This window comes from Mustela nigripes, chromosome 10, assembly GCF_022355385.1.
Source record: "Mustela nigripes isolate SB6536 chromosome 10, MUSNIG.SB6536, whole genome shotgun sequence".
In the NCBI taxonomy this organism is placed as follows: domain Eukaryota; kingdom Metazoa; phylum Chordata; class Mammalia; order Carnivora; family Mustelidae; genus Mustela; species Mustela nigripes.
Window position 1 is genome coordinate 55,639,805 of NC_081566.1, and position 25,842 is coordinate 55,665,646.

Genomic DNA, 25,842 nt, shown 5'->3' on the forward strand with positions numbered 1-25,842 from the left:
CCAAGACACCATGTACGATGTCCCAAGGCCACTCCAGTGTGAGGAAGCCAAGCTACACTGAGACATCCTTGCTCACGGTCCAGTCAGCAGTCCTAGATGTCGAGACCTTCCAGTCCAGAAACCAGATGGACGATGATGCTTCCACCTGCCATCAAGTCACCGTCGCATCCGCGGAGCCTTCCCAGCTGAGGCCCCACACCTCATGGGACAGATGGGCTGTTCCTGCTGGTTCCTTTCCAAATTCCAGACCACAGAATCCCAAGTATCATGAAATGCTTGTTGTTTTATGCCATTAAATCTGTGGTGGTTCATTACACAGCAACCAGAACAAGGAACCACTGTGGAAAGATTGGCACGTCTATACAAACAAAGCTTCCACAAAATCCAGAGCTATTTGAGAGGAGAAGCCTAGGAAGATTAGCATAGAATATTTAAAGCACTGTTAGATGGACTTCAAATCAAAACAGTTACTGCGCATGTAGGGTTTGCCTGTGTCCTATGGGCACAGGTCCAGAAACGGACACTTAGGACTCCAGGACTGGCTCAGGGAGAATGGAACACACTGAAGGGGACGGAGGCCAGAATAGGATAGCTTGAGACCAGGCCTGCATTAAACTGTTTTATTTAAGTGGAAAATGCTTTTCACATGAGGTGATCCAACTCTAAGAGGTGAGAGTTGACAAGACTTGTTTGGACAACAGTTGCTTTTGGCAGACCCTGAAAACACTGACTTCACTTTTCTCACGGTGATAAGAATTAAAAAAAAAAAAAAAAATCCACGTAGGAAAAACAAATGTCTGACCCAAAAAACAATGACTAAGTGGAAAGAAAAAAGTCCAACAAAAATGCCAGCCTCGTGCATGGTAGAGAAGGAAAGGGAACAATTTCAATAACTTGATTAAACCATTAAATCATCAACAACAACACTGAATGTTTCTGAGAAAAGAACTCAAAGGAAGCAAAACACCAGAAGCACCTCCCAAACTTCAGAACGAGAGATTCAGCAGGATGATATACACCCCTCCACCCCAAGGCCTGAAACGTTCCGAAGCTGTGGAAAGCCGGGTGTCTGCAGGAGCATAAAGTAGGAGCAGGAGTCCCCACACACGGTCAAAATGGCTTCAGCTTGGACATTGCTAAGCCCGACACTCAGCCTGAATCAAATATGGAGTTCGGGAGATACATCTGCGGGAAGCGGGGTTCCCAGACCTAAGTGGTTCTGAAGCTAAAAGCAGGGGCAGCTGTCCCTGAGGTATAAATAAAGCCCATCCACAGGAGAGTGACTATCAACAGAGCCGGGAACAGGAGCTCAAGATGGAAATGGACATTAGAATGTTCCTTCCGGGCCTCCTGGGGGGCTGCTTTTGGCTCGGGTCATGATCTCAGGGTTCCTGGGATCGATCCCTGCATTGGCTCTTTGCTCAGCAGGGAGCCTGCTTCCTCCTCTCTCTCTGCCAGCCTCTCTGCCTGCTTGTGATCTCTGTCTGTCAAATAAATAAATAAACTCTTTAAAAATAAATAAATAAATAAAACATTCTTCCTTCCTCCCTCCTCCCTTTCGCCCCCTCCTCTCTTTCTCTCTCTTACACACACACAGTCACACACATGCACGCACGCACACACACCGATTGGGAAAGAAAAATGCCTCAAATAAAATATGGAGCCGAGGACGTTGTTGTTGCAAATTTCTAAACTCTGTGAGCAGGCAGCAATATTTTAAATGTCGCCCTTTGGGAAAGGATGTGGTGTGTTTACCAGATGTGGAAAACTTGGTACATAATTAATCTCTTGTTACCACTGGAGCTAAGGGTGCAGGTCCAGGCCCTGGCCAGTCTGGGTCCATCTTGCTGGCATTGCAGAGGCAGAAAACCAGAGGACGCCCTCTGTCTGCAGACCTGTCCCCTGACAGCGTTGCCTCTGCTAGTCCTGGCAAGTGGTGATGAGGGCCTGGCTTATTCTAAGTGCTGAGGGTTTTGGTTTTGGTTTTGTTTTTTTGGTTTGTTCTTTTGGATTTTATTTTTATTTTAAGGAGAGAGAGAGTGTGTGTGCATGCGTAGGGGAGGGGCAGAGGGAGAGAGACAATCTAAGACTCCCTGCTGTATGTGGAGCCCAATGCGACCCTCAGATCACGACCTGAGCTGAAATCAAGAGTCAGACACTTAACCATGACTGAGCCGCCCAGGCGGTCCTAGGTGCTGAGCTCTGAGAACCTAAGACTATCTATATTAAGGGCTCTAGCTCTGGGATACCATTATATGGTTCTGTTGTAGTTTTTGAACTCTTCAAAAAGTGTGACAGGAAATTAAGAACACACTCAGGGACCAAAAATGAAGTGAAAGTCAAAAGCCAACAAGATGAGTTGAAGCCAGGATCTGACTGAAGGCTATCTTTCCAATAAAGACAAATGTTCCAGTCTTTGACTTTAATAGCCATGTAGACACGGATGGCATAAGGGACAAAACTTAGATCCATACAAAGGGGAGCATTGGATCAGAGATCCCCTCAAAGAGAAATCCCTTGGTGAATGTTTGAAATGAAACGAAGCCATCAAACAAACACTCACTGCCGCAAAGGAGACAGCAAAGAAAGTGCAACGCTTCAGCCTTGGTTATGGGTGAAGAGGAAAAACTCTCCCACAGGAAGCTGAAACTATACTATGGCCTTCATGTGGGAACACTGTCTACATGTATGTTACTTATGTTGTAATGATAATAGGAACAACAACAACAGCTTTCAAGCAAAGAATTTTTTAGGTGCTCACAAGCTGGTCAAACCCTTAGGGACCTGATAGAAATAAAATGCATATCTTGTGTGGAAGACCGTACTTAAATATTTCTCAAAGAATTCCCTCAGAGAGAGTTCCATTGAACATGAGTGAGTTCTAGGTAAAAAATCATGAAACACATAAAACAAGACAAAGGAAGCCACCTTGAGAGAAGCAGCAAAAATAATTAAACAGCAGGGCACCTGGGTGGCTCAGTGAGTTGAGCGTCCAAATCCTCACTTTAGTTCAGGTCATGATCGCAAGGTCGTGAGACTGAGCCCCTTGTCAGGCTCTGTGCTCAGGCAGGAGTTTGCTTGAGGTTCTGTCTCCCCCTTTCCCTTTGCCCCTCTCCCACTCTGCTCTCTCTCTCCCTCTAAAATAAATAAATCTTTAAAAAAAATTTTAAAAGATAATAAACAGCAAGATCAGACATGTAAAAGTTGCTGATGTTGAAACCACAACGATAGCACATACTAAGTGTATTTAATATACAGGAATAAAGGAAAAGTATGGACAGTGTGACTGAAGATCAAAGCAACATAACTGAAAAGTAGCTAATATTAAGAACTCAGTAGAAGGTGCCCCTGCCCCTCCTAGCCAGAGTGTTATCCGTGAAAGCCCAAGGGGGAGCCTGACCTCTCACGCCTGCTGGGTGCCAACAGAGGCCAAGTGGGAATGTGAACTTCTAATCCCATCTTACAATGACAAGCAGCACCCCTTCCCCCAGCACAGTTTCAGAGAAGACCTGCTCAAACAGAAAATGTAAATAAGATCCACAGTCTCCTATAACCCCAAATGTCCAGGACTCAACCAAAAATATTTTGTCATGCCAAAAAACAGGGAAACCTCTGCTTGAATGAAAAATAATGCCAGTGCTTGGGTGACACAGATGTTAAGAGGCACTGACAGGATTTTAAAGTAGTTGTCATAAAAATACTCCAACAAGCAATTACAAATATACTTGAAATAAATGAAAAAATAGAGAGTCTCAACAAACAGAGAAGAACTAAATGGAAATTTTAAAACTGAAAAATACAATAAACAAACAAACAAAAAAAACACCAAAAAATCCTCAGTTGATGGGCTTGACAGCAGAGTGGAAAAGACAAAGGAAAAATCCACAAACCTGAAGACAGGATAATAGAAAGTATCCTATCTGAACAACAGAGAGAAAGGAGGGGGACGTTGAACAAGAGCTTCTGGGTTGGACTGGGAAAATGGTGCGCCCAGGGAGGGCATGGAAGCTTGTCATGCATTCCTCCTACCTTGCCCGGGTATTTCTTCTATTTGACTGTCCTTAGGTTGTATCCTTTATAATGAATGGGTAATTGACCAAGAAAACAAAAGACAAAGCGCAACGACTCCAGTCCCTGTGCATCTACTGAAAAGTATGGTCGCTGGCTGGTTGAAAACATGAGATCAAAGTTTGATGACACTGGTGTGAGGGCCAACGGCTCACAGAGGTAACACCAGGCTCTAACAGCTCAGATGAGGGGCTCCCTGTGAACAGCCACTGCACCACGGAGATGTGAGAAGTACTAAGAAAAAGAAACACTTCAAAAAGAAGAAGCTGAAAGCCACTCAGAAAACTAAAAAAGCAAAGAAACTGAATGTTTCCAAAGCAAGTTAAGGATTAACATTCTACTGGCTCCTAAAAAAAGGATGAGCAGGATCTTAGGGACGAGTGTGACTGTAACAACTCTAAATGGGGGAAGATATGGGAGCCTGGGTAGCTCAGTTGGTTAAGCTCAGGTGATGATCTCAGGGTTGTGAGATCGAGCCCTGTGTTGGGTTCTGTGCTGGGAGTGGAGCCTGTTTAAGATTCTCTCTTTCCCTTTCCTTCTGTCTCTCCTCCCTCCTCTAAAAATAATAATAATAATGATAAGTAAATGGGGGAAAGATAATGGGGCATAAAGGGAGGTAAGGCTTCTACACTTCAAACTGGAAAATACTGACACCAGTACTGACACACTCGGGTAGATTCGTATGTGAAATGCAATGATTAGAGCAACCACACACAGAGACATGCCAAGATATACTCAAAAACTCAAAAAAAAATGGGACCATCAAAACTGAATCCTAAAAGATGTTCAAGGAAGACAGGAAAAGGAAAACAGAGAAATAAAAACAGAAAGAACAAACAGAAAATAAAAATGAAATGGTTAAGCCTGAACTCCAGTAATTGCATTGAATGTAGATGATATAAATAGAACAATTAAAATAGAACAAAAAATTGTTCTATTAAAAAATAGAACAATTGGCAGAATGGCTTTAAAAAATCTGACTATATCCAAGCCTTGGAATACTTCTCAGCAATATGAGGAAACCAACTACTGACACACACAACAACTTGGCTGATCTTAAGAGTATTATACCAAAAGAGAAAAGCCAATTTTAAAGGTTATATATGTATGATTCTATTTTTACATAACTTTTTTGAAATTATAATAACAATGGAAACAGATGAGTGGCTTCAAGGTCATAGAGATAGGGAGTGAGGGGCGGGACAGTGGGTATAATTATAAAAACATGGCAGGAGGGATAGCTTTGTGGTGAGGTAATAGCTCTGTATCTTGATTTTGGTGGGGATTACACAAATGTACACATGTGGCAAAATGGCAGAGGACTACCCACACCCATTGCAGCAGAATCAGTTTCTGAAAAAGTGAAGGCAAATCTGAAGATCTCCCCACACTACCTAGAGCGTAACACAGAACAACATAAAGTGGAAAAGATGAAAAACGGTGTACAAAATACAGAGGACAGAATGAGAAGATCTGATATTATCTAACTGGTGTGATGGGAGGAGAAACTAGAAGGAACAGGGGAGAGGCAAAGCTAGAAGAAATGGTATCTGAAAATCTTCTGGAATTTATAAAAGATACAAATGCTTACATTTCGGAAGCACAATGATTCCCAGGTGGGATAAATAAAAAGAAATTCATGTCAGGAAATACTGTAGCAAAACTGAAGAGAACCAAAGATAAAGAGATTTTTTTTTTAAGATTTATTTATTTATTTTAGAGAAAGAGTATGTGTGGGGATGGGGAAGGGGCAGAGGAGAAGCAGACTCCACGCTCAGCAGGGAGCCAGACACCCAACTGACTGAGCCACCCAAGCATCCCTCCAAAGACAAAGAGATCTTTGAAAGGTGGAGCACATCCAAGTCTTGGTGTCCAACTTATCCAACTTGGATGTCCTGAAGAACGACATCCATTCCAGTGGAAAACAATTCAGGCTAAAACTACTGGCTCCATCAGGCAGAGACGACACTCCAACTGAGATGGGGCTCCAAGTGAACGAGACTGGGGGTTCTGTGGTTTCATTGTGCTGCGCCTTTGGGCTGTCCTTCAAATCAATAATGAGAGGCTTTGATTTCTCTGGACGGGAACTCATCAGGTCAAACATATCTACTTTGGATTTTGATTTTTCTCCCCTAATTTGATATGGTGAAGGGATTCACTTTTAAATTGGGGGCATTTTGGGGAGCCTGGGTGGCTCAGTGGGTTAAACCACTGCATTCAGCTCAGGTCATGATCTCAGGGTCCTGGGATGGAGTCCCGCATGGGGCTCTCTGCTCAGCGGGGAGCCTGCTTCCCTCTCTCTGCCTGCCCCTCTGTCTACTTGTGATCTCTCTCTGTCAAACAAATAAATTTTAAAAAATCTTTTTAAAAAATAAATAAATTGGGGGCATTTTTATACTGCTGACATTGAATTATTAAAATGTCTTGATGCTATCATTTCTGTCAGCATGTAATTTCTAGTGAGCAATACTGACCACCCTTCGGTCCTCGGGGTCGATATCACTGATACACTTACTGTTCTCCTCCATGTCAGTCGCTAGGGGTTTTTAAATGGCTTAGCACTGGTCCCAAGAAGAATGCGGAAAGGAAACAGTGGTTGGCACTGGGAGCCCAAGCCTTCAGAAAGTGGGCACCCCTGTCCTGATAACTTCTCTCAGTCCTTTAAGGAGAGCTAGAAGTGAATACATGAAGCAGCACAGGGTAGGGTGGAGATCTCCATTCCTCTTGTCTCGTGGGTCCATGAGGGGCCCTTCAGGGTGACCGATGTCTGACCGCCTTCATTCCCACTCCAACTTTCAGGTAAGAAGTCACTCCTGGAGTGGAAAGGTCTTCTCTCACTGGTGGGTTTAGGTGAAGGAATGGAAGAAGCCCAGCTCAGCGCCTCCTGAGCTTTACCCTTCCAACGGCCTGCCCTCAGACAACACACACTGTCTCTGTTTTGGGGTCCACCTCTGCTTCCCCAGTTGTTGAGCTCTGCTTGTCAGAGGAAGGGTAAGTTTACTGCTGGGCCTATGGTGACATTCAAGGTACATTCTCCAGTCGAGCTTTTATCAAGATCTAGACTTCTGTTTCTATTGCTGTCTATCTTTGATCCCTTAGTTCTCACTTAGCTCTAGACTCAAGGTGGAAGTTATTTATTGGTCCCATAATGTCCCGACAATGTCCTCAGTTGACTTTAGGCATCAGCTATCAGGCTGGTTGTTGGTTCCATTCCATCTGGTCCTACAAAATCTCCAGGCAGTTTCTTCATGTAAAGAATTCTCCAGAAAACAGGCGGCTCATCCCGACAGTGTCTCCTTCAACCTGACTTCTCTGCGGCTCTCCTCTAAGGAACCAACCTTGAGTTTTCATTGGCCTGAGTTAAGGATCATCTTATTCCTATGGCCTATTGGGCTGAAGTATTTTTAGTGTTGTCCCAGCAAATAAAGAACAAGAACACAGGGACACTGAGGTGGCTCAGTCGGTTCAGCCTCTGCCTTTTTTCAGAGTCCTGGGATCTAGCCCCGTATCAGGCTCCTTGCTCAGCAGAAGCCTGCTTCTCCCTCTGTCTGCTGCTCTCCCTGCTTGTGCTCTCTCTCTCTCTCTGACAAATAAATAAATAAAATCTTTAAAAAAAAAAAAAAAAACGAAGAACAAGAGCACGGATATACTTTATTAAAAATTACTTCCTTCAAAATCCTCTCAACACCTTAGACGTAGACAATAAATAACAGGACATGGACTTTGGAAGATGATTTCTAAGAAAATGGAATCACCAGATTTATTGCCGCTTATAAAAACGCCATAGTCATCAGAAACAGTGATACATAATGTTTTATAAAAACCATGTTAACTACTGTCTCTTTCAGAAGACTGAGGCAGAGGAGAAAAGTAATAAGTATACTTTTTACATTCTGTAAGCATCTGGCCAAAAGAAAACCAAAAGAATAAGCTTACTTTCAGCCCACCTTCTCGGAAAATGAAGGCTTTTGATAAAGAAAATGGGAATGTCACTATTCGCGAGACAGAACAGTAGGGAAACGTTTAAAAGGCAAATCGCCTTATGGTAGGATAGACATATGAAAATGCAAAGTCCTGGTTCTAGCATCAACTTCGGGTTAACCTCAAAACCTTTGGTGCCTTGGTTTCTTCATTTGCAACTTGGAAATACAAGCTACATTTGCATTATTTTCTTGAGTGTCCTATTCTGATGTTAATGCCACTACAACGGTTTAAAATATATAATTTTTAACAGTTGGAAAATATAAGCAATGGCCTTCTACAAAGTGTTATCTTGAGCACCGAAAGCAAGGAAGGTAACATAAGAACCCTTTGAAAAATCATGCATTGTGAAAGTATTCGTATTTATCAAAAGAAAAGCGTATCGATTCTTGAAAACTGGTATCATGATACATGAGATGAGGCTCAAAGTGGTTAAGTATCTTCTCCATTGTCAGACCCAGAGCAGGAGGGGAGAAGTTCCAGAGCCTGTATTTTCGGGAACCTGCCAGTTGACCCCACTAAGGATGCCACCCGTCATCCACAATACACGTGTATTGTGTGGTTTTCCAGGACTAGCGATGGACCTGTATTACCAAATGTATAAGTAACAGCAAACAATGATGAGTGCTGACCAGGGATAGGGCGGGCTGCCAGCCGTGGTTGTGGAGCAGAACAAGGGACTTGTCCGCAAAGGGGTGTTCCTAATATTTCATTCATTCCTTGTCCCTTCAGCCTTTGGACAATCACTACGAACCACCACCACCAGGTGCTACGGTGAGTAGTTCACACACCATGTAATTTCATCCTCGCAACACCCTTAGGAGCTAGATACTACCTACCCATTTTACAGATGGAGAAACTGGGGTTTAGAAAGTTTGAGTGACTTTCTGGAGATCACTCAGCTGCTGGAATTGGGATTCACTTTACAGTGTACTCATTGCCACTTTTTGACCTGCTATTTTATGAATATTGCCAAGCGATTTTTCACTGTTTTTCTTTTCTTGGTGAAGCAGAATAAGACCTTTAATTAAGGGCCTAGAATGAATTTTGTAATTTCTTTGTCACTCTTCCATGAACTCAACCTGTTTCCTTGTCTGCAAATGAAAAGAGCAAATATTGTCTCATAATACACACAATTCTCGAATTCAGTGCAATACATTCTAATTTTTTCATAAAACATACAGTTCTCCAAATGTATGCCATACGGCGCTGGGACTATTATTTGTATGCTTTCCAAGTGCCTGACATCCCACAGACGTCAATAAGCACTTGGTTTTCATTAAAATTTAACCCAGATATCAGTCAGAGCAGCCTCTGTATGTTAGAAGAAAATGGCTTAGAAAAAGGAGCTGCTTTATCCTCTTTTTTCTTCAGTTGAATTTGACTTTGCAAATGTGAAATAGTTCCTATGTTTCAATCTTCAGTTAATCTTTCTTATTCACTGCCTAGAACTGCCCCAGAGCCCTGTCACTGGGCAACCAGAGAAGGGAGAGGCTCCCCACAGCGCCGTGAGCCGACGGAAAGAGGGTTTATGGGAGTATATGAAGCGTCTACAGTGGGACAATATGTGAGCTGTGACAGGAGTGTGTGTACTTATCACTGAACCCTCATGTGGAACTTCATTGTTCAGAAGCCGACAAGGTGCTTGGAAAACAATGGTGTCAGATACGGACAAATGGCGAAGTACCAGCTTCTGGGAATTAAGCATGATTCTTACAATTACATAATAATTATTGCAAATTCCAAATCATTCCAATCCTGCCTCTGAACGAGATGGGGAACTCATCCCTAGAAAACCTTCCCCCTTCTCGTGTGAAAAGCTGTGCTCGAATGTGTGCTGCCCTCTTAGGGACTGCCCAGTATTGGCTACTAGGAGAGTGGAAGCAGATGCCCTCTGGCCCCTCCTGAAACTCGCAGAGCCTTGCTTCCTTTGCTTGTCTCTGGGTAGAATTTTCTCTACAAGAAAAGGAAAGCAGATCTGCTTTCAGAGTCTACAGGACTGTCTAAGGCTTCAGAGTCTACAGGACTGCCTAAGGACTGTGAAAGGCTTCCATCAGGCTGGAGTCCCGAGTCCTAAGTAGGACTGACTAGTAAAGACTAGGAGCGGATGAGAGCAGCCAGTCAGCTGTGTGTTAAAACCTTCTGCAACCAGGAATTTTGTGGACTACTTTGCTGTCACTGCCTCTAGTGATTTGGTTGGAGAAACATAAAGTCAGGGAGGTGGTGAGAAAGAGAGGGGGGGGGGGGGGCAGAGTAGAAGGAGAGAGGAAGAGACAAAAGGAGAGAGAGAAAATCAACACAGTTCGGACTCAAAAACACTTCAAGTAAATTTAAGGGAAAGGCATTTGGTAAAATTAGTTAATTAATTAATTAAAGAAATAAATAAAAAGCAGCTATTTCCAATATAAATTTGCCACGTATATATTATATAAATATATATAAATGGCAAGCCTAATCTAGCCCAGACATAGCTGCACAAAATTGCTTCTGGTTTAAAATAAAGGCCAGTGTACAGGGGCACCTGGGTGGCTCAGTCTGTTGAGCATCTGCCTTCGGCTGAGGTCGTGATCCCAGGACCTTGGGATGCATGGAGCCCCACATCTGGCTTCCTGCTCAGCAGCGAGTCTACTGCTCCTTCCCTCCACCCTGCTTGTGCCTCTTTCTCTCTCTCTCAAATAAGTAAATAAAATCTTAAAAAAAAAAAAAAAAAACAGTATACATAAAGGTATTTATCTGTTCAAGTGTCAGGTAAGGGCATAGAGAGTTGTATTCATTTTATTCTAAAGAAAACTCAATGCTGAGAAATAATCAAAAATAAAATCTAGACCTAAAAGACAAAGTGAAAATCAAGTAAACAAAGAGTAGGGAGAAATGTAAACAAAGCAGCGTTAGTCCCGAAGTCTAGAGAAAGAAAATCCTTGGTGTCCTCTATCTCCAGGGTTCCGAATTCACATGTCGTTTTAACCCCCCACCGCTTCTGCAAATACACACGAAGCCATCCACATTTCAATCTTTCCCTCTTGTTTGTTTTTTCTTTCATGCTTGAGATTTTTACTTTTTTCATTTTGCCTTTTACTTTAGCCAAAACCCCCTGCCTCCCCGATCACTTTTCACGTCAAGGACGGACTCACGCCGGCCAAGGACTGACCCAGAGCTTCGAGGTTCCTTCATCTCAGCCAAATCGTCTACACGTTCCTTTTCTCCCAGAGCTTTTTTGGTTTTCTTCTGTTTGTCTGTTTGTTTGTTTAATTTCTGGCTCCATCTGTCTCATCCTCCAACTTCCCTCACTCCATGAATCCTAGGGATGTTTTAAGTCTTAGCTGTACAGACTATCTAGTCTGTTCATATTTAATTTAAAGTGAGTAGTCTTATTTTTTACTTTCCTATGATGTCAAACAACAATTCCCACCTCAGACAGATCAAGCAGAACGAGTTAGAGATCCACAGAACCGGGAAACACTGAAGGCTTGCTAACTAAGTAAACACTCTGGCCATAGATCCCACAGAAACCATCATGGATTATCTTGGTTTTGGTCACTAACCCAGGAAGTACCACAGAGCTACAAGTCAGGGCTCTAGACATACAGAAATTCTTTATCTTAGTAAATTAGGATATAATAATTATCTGTTAGGTCAAATCTTCTAAAGTCTAGAGTCATTTTCTTTCATATTGTACACCTCCTGGTATAAATTAATAGTATGGACTAATCACATTTCTTCTTGAAATGAAAGATAATTAAAATTGGGTTAGTGTCAGTGTATGAGATTCATCCAAAAGTTTGCTTTAAACTTATTAAGGTGATGGGAAAGATATCAAAATGTATGTTTTAGTAAAAGTGCTAAATACCTAATTCAAGATATAACGTCAAGAAGTGAAATAGCTATGCTAAAATCACTTGGAGGGCTTAAACAATCTGAAACTAATAATAGAATAATGCAATACGAAAAGCTACCAAAATAAAGTGAACATAGAACATGATTCTTTTTTTTTTTTTAAGATTTTTATTTATTTATTTGACAGACAGAGATCACAAGCACACAGAGAGGGCAGGCAGAAAGAGAAGGAGGGGAAACAGGCTCTCCACCGAGTAGAGAGCCCAGTGTGGGGCTCGATCCCAGGACCCTGAGATCAAGACCTGAGCTGAAGACAGAGGCTTTAATCCACTGAGCTACCCAGACGCCCCTAGAACATGATTCTTAAAACATTAGCTGTAGGTGTGCCTGGGTGGGTCAGTCGGTTAAGCGTCTGCCTTCAGCTCAGATCATGATCCCAGGGTCCTGGGATCGAGCCCCACATTGGGCTCCCTGCTCAGCGGGGAGCCTGCTTCTCCCTCTCCCTCTCCCTCTGCCAGCTGTTCTGCCTACTTGTGCTCTCTATCTCTGTGTCAAATAAATTTAAAAACGTTTAAAAAATTAGCTGTATGTGTATATCTAACACTATAGTTGGGTAAAGTAGCAAACTATATAGCATTTGACTCTTTAAGAGAAGATGGAGATTCTGGAATTCAGGCAATAGAAACTGATAGAGTCAGGGTGAAATATTTGTCTTAAGCCTCTTTTTGTCATTTTAGCATGGTCATAGACATTGGAAAGCACCACTTCCCAAACAACAGCTGAACTAAGACCTGATAATAATTCAACTTATAAAAATAAAATTACAGTTGTCTATCAATTTTCACACTGGTCAAAGAGTCACACCCTTTGCCTAAACTGCCTTTGCTATATGCAGGTCTATATCACATCTGAAACAATATGGCAAGTTCAGTAATGGCAACAGCTCCACGGCCAATACGAATCATTTGCTTGAAATCTCCTTCCTTGCCTTAAAATCATACCTAGCACTAAGAAATAAATATTAATATGTGAATTTTATAATCTGGAATCTCAAGTAATAATTTCTATGTAATGATAGATGGAAACAAAGTTTAGGGTCCCAAGTTAACCATTATTGTCTTTTTTTTTTTTTTAAGATTTTATTTATTTATTTGACAGAGAGAGAGAGATCACAATAGGCAGAGAAGCAGGCAGAGAGAGGAAGGGAAGCAGTCTCCCTGCTGAGCAGAGAGCCCGATGCGGGGCTCGATCCCAGGACCCCAGGATCATGACGTGAGCCGAAGGCAGAGGCTTAACCCACTGAGCCACCCAGGTGCCCCTCTCATTATTGTCTTTTTAAAAGATGAGGCTTTAGTTGATTCATTAAATTGAATACAGATATAGGTTCTAGTTTCTTTGTTCCCTTTTATAGTTAATACATACTATAGGCGAGCTCATAACATACATCCTACCGGTAGGGAAATGTAGACGGAGATCGGATCAAGGACTGGACCCAGCTGACACAATTTACACTGGTAGCAGGGACAGGAGGAACACTCTGAAAAACGCAAACTTAGAACTAAGGCTCCCCAGGCTTCGTAGTAGAACACCCCGACAAGTGAGATGAAACAGATTCGCATCAAATAAGAAATACACTGAAATTTCTTAGAATCCAGATGAGCAATTAGAATTCAATGCTACTGGATTATTACATCATTCAAAGTCCTGCATTTTGATGTTTTAAAAAACAAGAGTTACTCTTTACCAAGCACCTGTTCAAGGGCTGAACGCGTAGGATCTCCCTTAGTCCTTCCTACGTCTGCATTACCTGTGGGCAGCCAGGCTAGGCGGGCTAACACTAATGCTACCCTCTGCTAGAGAACCGTGTTTAAACCTGGTCTGTTCATGCGGTGGGGCTGGAAATTCCTCTCTTCTGCAAGAAGATGGTTATGTATATTTAATTCCTATTGTGGCAATAAAGAAACATGTTTCCATCTCCTACTTGATAATGAATGTATTGCTTTAGATGTCTTGTTCTCTTCCAAGATTCAACTCCCTCTCTTGACAGATGATCCAGAACATTTGATACCCACCGTAAGTCCCATCTAAAGGTTCACGTGTCAATAGTTTTCCTTTTTCTCAAATAGGTTGGATGCATATAATCAATAAATATAAATATTTCCATCTAAAAAAAAAGTAAGGACTAGATCATCTCCTTTATTTTTCCTCTGTTTTACATAAATTCTTCCAATATCCATTCCTAAGAATTTATCAGCCTAGCTAGTTGATTTCTAGCTGCTTGTTTGACACTTTGCTTGATATCTGCTGGTTAGGTAGTCTAGTGTTTTTTGAACAAATCTTACGGGAACACTAAAATATTATTTTTAAATTCAAACACAGCTACGTTGCATCTGGCCCTTGATTAAATGAGGCTGTTCTCAGTGCCCCATCGGCTTCCTTCCAAACGGCTCCCTCTGTGCCCTGCTCGGTCCCTTTCCAACCTCTCCACTTCTCTGAACACCTTCCACTCCTAGTGACTAAAAATTAAAGAAGGACCCCCCCCCCCCATACACTCACCCCCACCACGGCTCACAAGGAACCTGGGACTGCAGGCAATTCCCTTGAGGAAGAGCTTCTGGAAAGTCAGGGACACGAGCAGACCCACTCTGCTAGGACAGCTGAGGACGGCTTACCTGTCTCGAGGTCCCCCGGGGGCCCGTGGGCCGAGCAGTAGCAGCAGTCCAAGATGACATAGTTGAGGACGTTGAAGAACAGCCCGATGATGCCAGCGCTGAGAACCAGCAGCGGCTCCTCCGTCTTCTGGGGATGAATAAACCTTTTGACAGCTTCCAGCAGGATGCCCAGCATCAGGGCCAGGGCGAAGATGGAGTTGCCAAACGCTCCCACCACGTCGGCCCGCAGGAGGCCGAACGTGCTCTTCCTGTGCCGCTGTACGCTGCTGGCCCGCACGCCGAACACAGCGATGACCATGGACACCAAGTGGGAGAGGACGGCGAAGGCATCGGAGGCCAAGGACAGGGAGTTGCCGATGTGCGCGATCACCAGCTCCGCCACGAAGAGCAGGACGCTCACCGCGCACATGAAGATTAATCGGAAGCTCCGGCCCGAGTATCGCCCCATCGCGCGGGGCTCCTCCGGGGCTCCTCGCCCTCTCCCCGGGGAAGGCTGAGCTACAGGTTTAGCTGTTAGGACTCCTGGAGAAGTCTCCCCTTCAGCCTTTCAGCACCTGTCATATTTGGAAATCACCTTTTATAGGCTGCTATAAAGCTATAAAACAGTTTAAAGGGCAATTAACCAAGAGATGTCACGTGAGCTGGCACTCAGGGAGATTGAAGACACCGGCTCCAGCCGCAGACTTGAGGGGCTTTTGTTTGTCCGTTGGTTTGTTGTGTGCTTCGTTACAAAAGCCAAGGGTCTCTGTGTCTTGGAACCATGCAGAAGTCCATCCTTGGGGTCGGCCTTTCCCGCCTTGGTGTGTGCGGTAACGACTCAGGTGAGGAAAGCCATTGGACGTGACCGTCATGTCTTGTCCAGGTAAATATTTTGAATTCGGTTAAGTGCATGGAACAGCGAACATGTCTAGGAGTCACTAATCCACAGGTCAGAGCGATGATAAGTAAAAGCTAAAGATGAAGCTCGGGTGATTTTTCTACCACCTTGTCTGTTCTTTGGAATCAACGAACACCTGACATCCAAACATTCTCCATAAAGAAGGCGAGGAAAACATTCCTCATGTTCAGAAAAGATGAAGTGCCTTTAAGCTGAAGGCACTACTGACAGAACCCCATTGGTTTCAGGAAGAAAGCCGAATTATAGTAAGTTGATTCAGCTGATGCAAGGAAATTTTTTTTGGCTTTAATCTTATCACCTGTCACTTATAAACCATAAAGATTGACCAGGTCTGGAATATGTAAAACAGCAGCGGCCTCTATTGTTTTGAGCAGACTGCCTACCGTCAACCAACCCTTCACAGAAATGTAGACTGAAACAACTACACTCAATCTCTTCTGAATTTAAAGTGTGTGATGGTTAATTTTATGTGTCAAGTTGACTGGGCCGCCAGGTACTCAAGACATTTGGTCAGATATCATTCTGAGTGCTGCTGTGAAGGTGTCTTTTTGGAAGAGACTGGTGTTCGAGTCCGTAGACCAGGTAGAGCGGGCTGCCCTCCCCGATGTGGTTGAGCCTCACCTTTCCGCCGAAGTCCTGAACAGAACAAAATGGCTGACCCTCCTGTGAGGAGGAGAGAATCCCTCCTGCTGACTGACGGCCTGAATTCAAGTTAGGGCACTGGTTTTCTCCTGCCTTCAGGCTTAAGCCAAAACATCAGTTCTTCCTGGGTCGCCACGCTGTGGTCTTTCTACACCACTGAGGCCCCTGGTTCTCGGGCTTGCTTTCTCACTCTGCAGATCTTGGGACTTGTCAGTCTTTGTGATGGCATGAGCCAATTCCTTACGATAAAGCTCTCTGTTTGTACAGGCACCCTATTGGTTTTATTCATCTGGAGAACAGAACCTTCACTAGTATACTGACTTTGACTAAAACCTGACAACCTTCATGCGGCCTTTATAATTTCCTCAGCAGCTCAGAAATGATCTCCAATTCAGCTGATGCTGTAACAGTGAGACTTCTAATACCACCAGATGGTGCACATCCCTGCACACAGACTGTCCCACTCATACATTCATGCAACAAACGCTAAGTTCCTACGTGTCAGACACGGTCTTGGACTCGGGGTGATGGCAGTGAACAAAACCGAGGAAAGTCTCTGCCCTTGTGAAGCTTACTTATACCTTATGGGGGAGAGAGACAATTAACAAATTAGTCATGAAATGTATGGACTGTCCAATGGTAGTAAGAATTATGGACACAAATGAAGCAGAGAAGAGGGGTACAGTGCTGACATAGGCGTTGGGGTGTTATTTTAAATAAAGTAGTCAAGGGGCGCCTGGGTGGTTCAGTGGGTTAAGCCTCTGCCTTCGGCTCAGGTCATGATCTTAGGGTCCTGGGATCGAGCCCCGCATTCCCCACCCCCCCACCGCCTGCCTCTCTGCCTACTTGTGATCTCTCTGTTAAATAAATAAATAAAATCTTAAAAATAAATAATTAAGTAAATAAAGTAGTCAGGGAAAAATTGACAGAGATGTTCTTGAGTACAGATCTGAAGGAGGTAAGGAAATGAGCCATGGAGACGCCCGAAAGAAGTTTCTGGGCAGAGGAAGCCTTGAGCATGGGAAGTTCAAGGAGCATCAAAGGAGCTCAGTCTGGTTGCAGAGGAGTGACTGAGAGAGAGAAGCAGGTTATCAGGCCTGAGAGGAGATGGCGGGAGGGGGACGATCCCGTGGGGTCCTGAGCCAGGAGAGCAGTAGAATGACAAGAACTAATTTAGATCTTAGAAGACTCTTTGAATCCTGGGTTGAGATGACAAGAGAGCAGAGGCACCGTCTGGAGGCGATTGCACTGATCCAAACAAAGGCTGGTGACTTAGAGCAGGCGGGAAGAGGGAGCATCTAGACAGAACCGCTGCGTAACGCACGGGGCTTCGGCAGGAAATGGAAGTGCAAGGCTTTTTGTTGAAAAAGTCAAATTTTAAATGGTGTAGTCTCTGAGAAACGGTATGCCAGTTCCTCGAATAATTAAAAAGATGTTTACTGTTTGATCCAGTAATTCTACTTTCTGGCAAATATCCAAAAGAATTGATTGGAGGGTCTCCAGGAGGTATTTGCACACCCATGTTCATAGCAGCACTATCCCCAAGAGCCAAGAGGGGAACACACCCAAGTGTCCACTGAGAGATGGAAGGAGAAACAAAATGTGGAACATATGTGTGTATATGTGCGTATGTATACATGTTATACGTGCATACATGGTCCATACGAAGGAAGGGAGTTCTGACACATGCTACTACAGGAACTTGAGGACAGTCTGCTAGGTGAAATAAGCAGGTACAAGAAGACACATACAGTATGATTCCACTTCCATGAGCTACTTATCGAAAGTAGTCAAATTCATAGAAGCAGGAAGACTGGTAGTTTGGGAGGGGACAGTATTTAAAAATGAGTATAGTTTCAATGTGGCAAGATGAAAACGTTCTGCTCATTGGTTACCCAAAAATGCGAATATCCTTAATACTGAAGCGTATACTTAAAAACGGTTAGTGTGATCAATTTTGTCATTGATAAATGACAAGTTAAAGATTTTTCTTCATTATTAAGAATTTCAAGACGGGGAGCCTGGGTGGCCAGGCGGCCGAGACTCTGACCCTTGATGTCGGCCCAGGTCATGATCTCAGGGTTGTGAGACAGAACCCCGCAAAGTGCGGAGTCGGCTTCTCCCTCTCCTGTTCCTCCCCCCATGCTCTCTCTCTAAAATAAATAACATCTCAAAAAAAAAAAAAAAAGTTTCAAGACAGTAACCGCAGAGCCTTCAACCAAGCACACGGCCCTGTGTGGCTATACGGGTGCACAGCCCGCCATGGGTATATCCGGAATTTGTTTTGAGGTTAGAGTCAGTAGCATTTGCTGGGCAACTGGATGGGAGATATGAAACAGAACAGGCACGGGGACATGAGGCATCGAACCTGATGTTGCAACTGAGATGAAGGGAAGACCGAGATGAGAGCTGTAGGAGCAGGGACCCTGTCCGGTGTACCTGTCAGACAGCCAGCTCGAACGGAGTCTGGAGCTCAGGGGTGGCGGTCAAGCTGGGAATATATGAACTTGCATGCTGACAAGAAACTACAGGAGGTCACCCAGGAAACTTGAGAGAATTGGAAGGATCAGAAAATACAAAGAGATGAGAGAAAAGGACCCGAGAGATGGAAGGGAAACCAGGAGGCCGAGGAAGAATGTGTTTCAGAGAGGCGGGGAATCGGTCGGTAAATGCGGAGAGCAAGCAGGAGGAGGCGCGGGAACGGCGGCTCCATTTACCGCTGTCGGAGCCGCGGGAAGCTTAGCAAGAGGGCACATGAAGAGGCTTCAGAGAACGGACAAGAGAAGTAGCAGCTGCAAGCAGACAAAAGCTTCAAGGCTAAAGGGATATAGAATCCAGAAAGGGTTATTTTAAAACATTTTATTTATTTGAGAGAGAGAGAGAGTGAGCACACGGTGGGGCAGTGGGGTAGGGGGAAAGAATCTGAAACAGACTCCACACTGAGGACAGAGCCTGACATGGGCCTTGATCTCATGACCCTGAGACCATGACCCCGAGATCACGACCTGAGCTGAAACCAAGACTCAACACTTAGCCGACTAAGCCACCCAGTGAGTGCCAAAATTTGGCTCTGGCTATTTTGAAATAGCCCCATTATGTGAGACTTAATGAATAAAACATTTTTGTTCATATTTTTAAATACTTTAAATCACTTCAGTACTACTGACATTCCAAACTCTTAAATCTTCCAGTGAAGTGGATCAGACTCTGGTTTCACGTCCCCTACTGAGCCACAGAAACGCATCTGTATCTGTCATTTTAAGCCTGGCGGTGTGGCAGAACAGGGTTTTCCAGCTATTGTCATCGCGAGGACAGGAGAGCGGTCAGCACGCTGCTGTCGGCCGGGACCACCTCCCCGGGACCACCTCCCCGGGGCTTTGTCTCCTTCTAACAAGCCTCAGGCCCAGCTCATCGCTCCACCTCCCTGTGCACTCCATCGCCTTATTCTGCAGCTAAAATAGACGACATCAAGGAGTTAAAGCCAAGAGGAGGAAAAATCATGTTGACTCACTACTATGTGCTCTGGTACTTTGCACAGAGCAGGCACTCAAATTTATTAAATAAATGGCTAGATTTTCTAGACACAGTGAAAGTGATAAGAGAAAGGCCAAAAAGATAGGTTTGAAAAGAACAGGGTATTGGCAGCTGCCTCCCCAGATTTCTGACACTGACAACCCCTAAAAACCAGAGTTTTGTGACAGATGACTTCGTATCTACAGACACAGTCAGATAGAAAGTCAGGTGCTTCGTGCAGACTCTCCAGCCGAAATGCCTTCTCTCTGCTTGTTCTGCGGAGTGTTCTGCGCTCACAGCTTCTGCAGCAGCGGGCTGGATGCGTCGCCGTTACTAATTCTAATATAAAGCTTCCTAGGATTTACCTGCATAATTAAGAACTATTTTCAACAGTCACAGGTGAACCTAGAAATGGCTAACAGGCAACCTATACCACGTGTCCCAGGGACCAGAGCCGGCAGTAAGTATCCTTTGACCTGTGTTTTCTTTTTGCTGCAACAAACACAAGGTTCACAATCACTTCTGTGACCACTGGTCATATATCCAGTTAATGGCCGTCATCTGCAGGTAAAATACTGATCATTTCTTAAAGAATGTCTTTTGGATTCGGGTTTCTGCATCCTCTTGAAAAGCAACACCACTCTTAAGATGTCTGAGAAGGTTCTGGTATTTTAGCTGAACCTCAATTTAAGAAAGAAAGCAATTTATCACAAACAGATTTGGGGTGAAGGACTCCTTCCTTAACATAATTACTTACAAGAGAGTTCCTTTAAATAGTGAATATCTTTAAAAATTAACAAGGCAGGAAACAACAAATGTTAGCAAGGATGTGGGGAAAGGGGAACCCTCCTACACTGTTGGTGCAGCCACTCTGGAAAACAGTACGGAGGTTCCTCAAAAAAGTTAAAAACAGAGCTACCGTACAACCCAGCAATTGCACGACTGGGTATTTACCCCAAAGATACAGATGTAGTGAAAAGAAGGGGCACATGAACCCCAATGTTCAGAGCAGCAATGTCCATAATAGCTGAACTCTGGAAGGAGCCAAGACGCCCTGTAACACATGAATGGATAAAGATGTGGTTCATATACACAATGGACTATCACTCAGCCATCAGAAAGAATGAATACCCACCATTTGCACCCACATGGATGGAACTGGAAGCTACCATGCTGAGTGAAATAAGCAGAGAAAGTCAATTATCCTATAGTTTCACTCATATGTGGAACCTAAGGAATAGCATGGAGGACGTTAGAGGAAGGAAGAGAAACCTGAAGGGGGCAGAAATCAGAGAGGGAGACAAACCATGAGAGATTATGGACTCCAGGAAACAAACCGAGGGTTTCAGAGGGGAGTGGGGCCGGGGGATGGGGTTGCCGGCTGATGGGTATTAAGGAGGGCATGTTGTGTTGAGCCCTGGATGTGATACCCAACTAACGAGTCACTGGAAACTACACCAAAAACTAATGATGTACTGTACAGTGGCTAATTTAACATAATAAAAATAATTTTTTTTTAATTACATAACCTTAAAAAAAAAATAGTGAATACCTTTAAAGCAGCAAACTCCAAGCTTTTCTGTGACTAGTTCTACTCATCTGAAATTTCCAAAAACAGTCTGGGGATTTGTCTTTGCACCAGTGATCGCCAACTCTTCCAAAATGGACAGGGGCTAGGGACAAAATGTGGTTATTGGTCTCTGATCTACTTTTCAGCCTTTTGTCATGGACCCACTGAAAAAACCGTGTCATTTAGAGCATGTATGCTTGCAGAAAAAATAAATAAATAAAATAGAAGCTAAAGTAACTATTGTTAATTGAAGCTAAAATTCAGGGCACTGCCTTCGGCTCAAGTCATGATCTCAGGGTCCTGGGATCGAGTCCCGCATCGGGCTGTCTGCTCAGCAGGGAGCGTTTCCTCCTCTCTCTCTCTCTGCCTGCCTCTCTGCCTACTTGTGATCTCTGTCAAATAAATAAAAAATCTTAAAAAAAAAATAAATAAAAATACAGCTAAAATTCAGAGCGACTGGACTCTGCGTGGTCCTAACAACACTAGGTGTTATTTAGTATGTGCTAGGCATTGTTCTAAGTCCTTTATAAGGGAGAGTAACTACGATACAGGTATTAGACGTCTTCCATTTTACAACGGAATAGGCACTTTACACAGCTACTAAGGGTGGAAAGACAAGATAGAACATTCTGAACTAACACAGCTCATTAAGATATTGAGTCCAGTACAGAAATGTGGCTCATTAATTATCCCTTTAAGTTAGGTATATGAATATAAATACTGAAAACATCAGTCTTAAAGGCATGCTGTATTTAATCTTTGACAATTTCCTAACCACTTAAGAACAGTTTTGTTGTGTTCTCACACACAGCATATACTTTCATGGTTTTGCATATGCTGTTGCCTCTGCCTGAAATGTCCTTCCTTTTCTATTTATTAAAATTCCACTGGTCTTTGAAGCATGACTCTAAATTCCAAGTTATTTCTGAAGCTTTTCCCTTTATTGGTATGTATTTATCACTACCAAGTGGGAAAGTGCTGTTAGGACAGGGTCCCAAATAAAGAGATGTAGCCAGTAGACTAGGAATTAGTAAAAGGCATTCCAGGCAAAGGGACACACAGAGAGGTGGGAAATGGTACATGGGAAATTGCCCAAGAAACCCCAAATGGTTAGGTTGCAAAGGACTTTGCTGGATTGGTTGAGGAGCCTGGACAGGTAGGCTGAACCAGACTAGGCTAAAGGGTTCACATTTTCTCCCGTTAGTGATGGTGAGCCAAGAAAAGATTTTAAGGGGAAGATGAACATCTTAATACATTGTACATGAAGGAAAAGAACCCTATGAAAATATGGGGACTGCTTCAGATGAATCTCTGGAGGCCATTATAGTAACTGACATCAGAGGCAGTCAAGTCATCTGTAAAAGGGGAGACCCAGGACCCGTCAGCGGTAAGGGCGGGATGTCATGCTAGGCCAGTGAAGACAGCAGACTGCGTGCTGGAGGAGCTGACTAGCACGGCTCTCGGGCTCTGGTTCTGGTGATCGGTGTATTTTGCTCATGCTAATCCTTTAGGCAGGAAGTACTGTAGGAAGGCCAGGTCTGGGAGTGGGCAGTGAAATGTGGACTTGGGGACTGAGGACCTGATACTCTGATGGAACACTCGACAGACCCGAGGACGCAGCTGGAATGGAGGTCTAGAGGTGAAAATGTTGGATGCTCATCCCGTTCGTGTTCTCTGAATCCAGCAGATTAGACAAGACGAGCGCCAAGTACGGAAGCTTGGGCTCGGGATGTCTGTGAAGGAAGCCGAGGAGGAATGCTGGTGAAAGACCCGTAACTAAGAGAAAGAACCAGAGAGCAGGAGGGCGAATCAGAGGAGTAATTTTAGTAAAAAGAGAAAAGTTTTATAGCAGCAGAAATGCAGCAGAATGACACGGTAAGACACGACCCTGAGAAGTTAGCTTTGGCCGGAAGAGGCAGCAGTATATCAGGGAAATGGTGGTAGTGTGGGGGGCGGGGGGGGGGGCAGGGGTTGCTCCCTCCTTCAGAAATCATGACTTTTTTTTTAAGACCCCACAGTAACTAGGTAGTAATGAGAGGGAGCAAGCTCCTCAAGGGAAAGGTGGGGGCTGTTTTGGCTTTTTGTCTATTTGTGGCTTTTTTAAACAGAGATCGAGGACCATCTGAGATATGGCAGAAGGAGCGAAGAAAGGGGAGTACTCTGACATACAGGAAACAGGATAGTTGCACGTTCAAGGTCTGAACCATGAGGGATGCTCAGACCAAGGGCAGGTACCTAAGGGTCCGGTTTTCTCCAGCTCTCTGTGAGAATGTCCCGTAGCACACGCAGTGCTTCAGGTATCCCAGAAACAAATGAATACATAAGACAGTATCAGTTCATGGTATTTATTACTGGGGTTGTTTACTGAAAAGTTGTCTTTCCCACCGTTAATTTAGGCATAAGAATAAGGTGTTTGTGTCTCATGTGACCTCCTATTTGAACTTTTATTTAAAAAAATCATAAAACTGTCTATATCTGGGAAGATATTAATATCAGTTTTTTTAAAAAGTGAGGCGGGTTGGAGATAGCAGTTTTGTTTCGTCCCTCAGTAACTGCGACCAAACAAGGTATAGTACTTGGCAGGGTTCCTGCCACAGATGCATCTGGCGCCCGGCTGCAGCTCACAGAGCGGTTGGAAGGGGATGCAAAGGCTTTTAGCTCCCATGGATGGAGCACCAGGTTCAAGATCTTGATCCCTGCAATCAAAAACAGGAAAGAATTCAATTTGTTTATGCTGTATATTCCCATCCATCGCCACTGTCCCCAGAGCGGTCTGGCACCCGTATTTACCTGGCAGTGGTCTTTTTGATCCAGTCTTCACAGTCAATTTCCCCACAGAATGGGATCTGAGCAATCTAGCAGAAAAGGGAAAATATTCAGGATTTTTAACTCCTGTTCTACAGAAGGAACACCTGAATGGTCTATTAAACTGACAAGCAAAAAGGACTCCCAGCCTTTTTCAGGCCCTAGTACCTTCAAGGAACACTGCTCAGAGCTGCAAGCTGTTTTTCCCGGATCCCAAACCCACATACCATAAGACATCAAGACAAAACAAAAACATCTTTGTAGTCTACTTCAGTGTCCGAACACACTAGCTACAACACAGTGCCTGAAGAGAAGGAAGGAAGAGTAAGTAGCCTGAGTCCAGACTCTAGCTGTACCTCCCCTCGTTTCAAACCTGACCACCACCTGCTCTGCCTCGGTAAATGGTTATGAGGAGGACAGAGAGGAGACGACAAATAGTGAACTGATTTTTACAGTTGTTAACAATAACCATCAACAAAAGGTCAGCCTCACTTTACGCCACACTGTTATAGGTAAGTGAATCATTTTTAAAGTCCACACAGTATGTGAAAGTCAAATATCATTCTGTATTAGAAAACACAACTTCTCAAATTTTCTTTCATGGGCCATATACAATAACGGGCAAAATCAAGATAGCCGGGACTTTACCTTAATTTTTAAATTCAATGCCTGTTTGAAAATCCCTAGTTTTGAGTTTTCTTCTGTAAAATGTGTGTTGGACTAGACAAGAATTAAGATTTCTTTCAGTTGTAAATCCTAAACTTTCATATCATGTCTACTTCAAAATGAGATCTGTATGCAGTAACAATTATGTTAACAGTCCTACAGAAAACTCTGGAAATCAAGGTTAGCAGTGGGGAGATCAAAAGCGTGGATAACGTGGATAATCCCAGCCATGCGTTAGAAATGCCAGTGTAGAGGCTATCCCGCTTCCTCATCAACTTCTGATCAATCACTTCGAGCCACACATTCCGTCCTCAAACTGAGACGTTCCTGCAAACACTAAGGCAGGCACTCAGAATTTGGCTAAATATACTTCTAAAGTCTTCACTAAGAAGTAAGGTGCAAGTACACTGACATTAGGAAATCACAAAAAGAACAAGTAATTGATCAAATGAACATTCTTCCAGGGCGAGGAAGAATTAGTTATCTGTCTCTTATGTTTATTCAGTAAATGTGTCAGCCAAACTCCCCAAACTGATAAACTGTAACTTTGATAATCTGCCTTAAGACAATAAAGAAGTAATAAATTGGCAGGAAAATCCCTGGGGGATGGGAGTGGTAGATGAGAGAAGGTGGAAGGTTTGTTAGTAATATGTATCTTGAAAAATTTTAATAAAAACTGTAAGAAAACAGAAGCAAAAATAAACCTAAAGATACAAGAGCTGAAATAACCCAAAGTTACCCCTGTGTATTGAAACTTGGTAAATCATTAGCATCAGTACCAACAGAAAGCATGGAAAGAATGTACATTCATAAAAGTATTGTTTAAAATTCATTACAAAAGAATGGGAGGAAAACTTTAAGCACGGTCACTGTGAAATAATAAAAATGTTAAGACTTAATTACAAAGACTGTCTTTGGGTAATAAATTTAAATTTGGTTTCTTAGAAAATTTTACTTTTATTTTTAACTCACACACAGCTTTACTTTCCTAACTTTAACAAATTTTACAGGGAATGGTTTTATTTTTCCCTAAGAAAAAAATTACTGAGCCTTGAGAAGGTATTTATAAAATAATAATTTTTATTTTTTAAATTTTTTTACAATATTTTGATATATTTGAGAGAGAGAGAGACAGAGCATGGGTGGGAGCAAGGGCAGAAAGAGAAACAGGTTGCCTGCTGAGCAGAAAGCCT

The 25,842-nt window shown here is 43.4% G+C and overlaps 2 protein-coding genes across 3 annotated transcripts in view; both read right to left on the reverse strand.

Moving 5' to 3' along the window:
• SLC30A10 (solute carrier family 30 member 10) overlaps positions 1-15,003 on the reverse strand; it is a 41,496-nt gene extending 26,493 nt beyond the window's left edge. The window contains exon 1 of the mRNA XM_059413356.1: positions 14,556-15,003. Coding sequence (XP_059269339.1) covers positions 14,556-15,003 — 448 coding nt within the window. The remainder of the gene's footprint in view (positions 1-14,555) is intronic.
• An 8,506-nt stretch (positions 15,004-23,509) lies between these two features.
• Positions 23,510-25,842, reverse strand: part of EPRS1 (glutamyl-prolyl-tRNA synthetase 1) — a 65,510-nt gene continuing 63,177 nt past the window's right edge. For both annotated transcript variants that reach the window (XM_059413359.1, XM_059413358.1), the window contains 2 exons: positions 23,969-24,033; positions 23,510-23,874 (listed from right to left, as the gene is read on the reverse strand). In XM_059413359.1, coding sequence (XP_059269342.1) covers positions 23,724-23,874; positions 23,969-24,033 — 216 coding nt within the window. In that variant the 3' untranslated portion in view covers positions 23,510-23,723. The remainder of the gene's footprint in view (positions 23,875-23,968; positions 24,034-25,842) is intronic.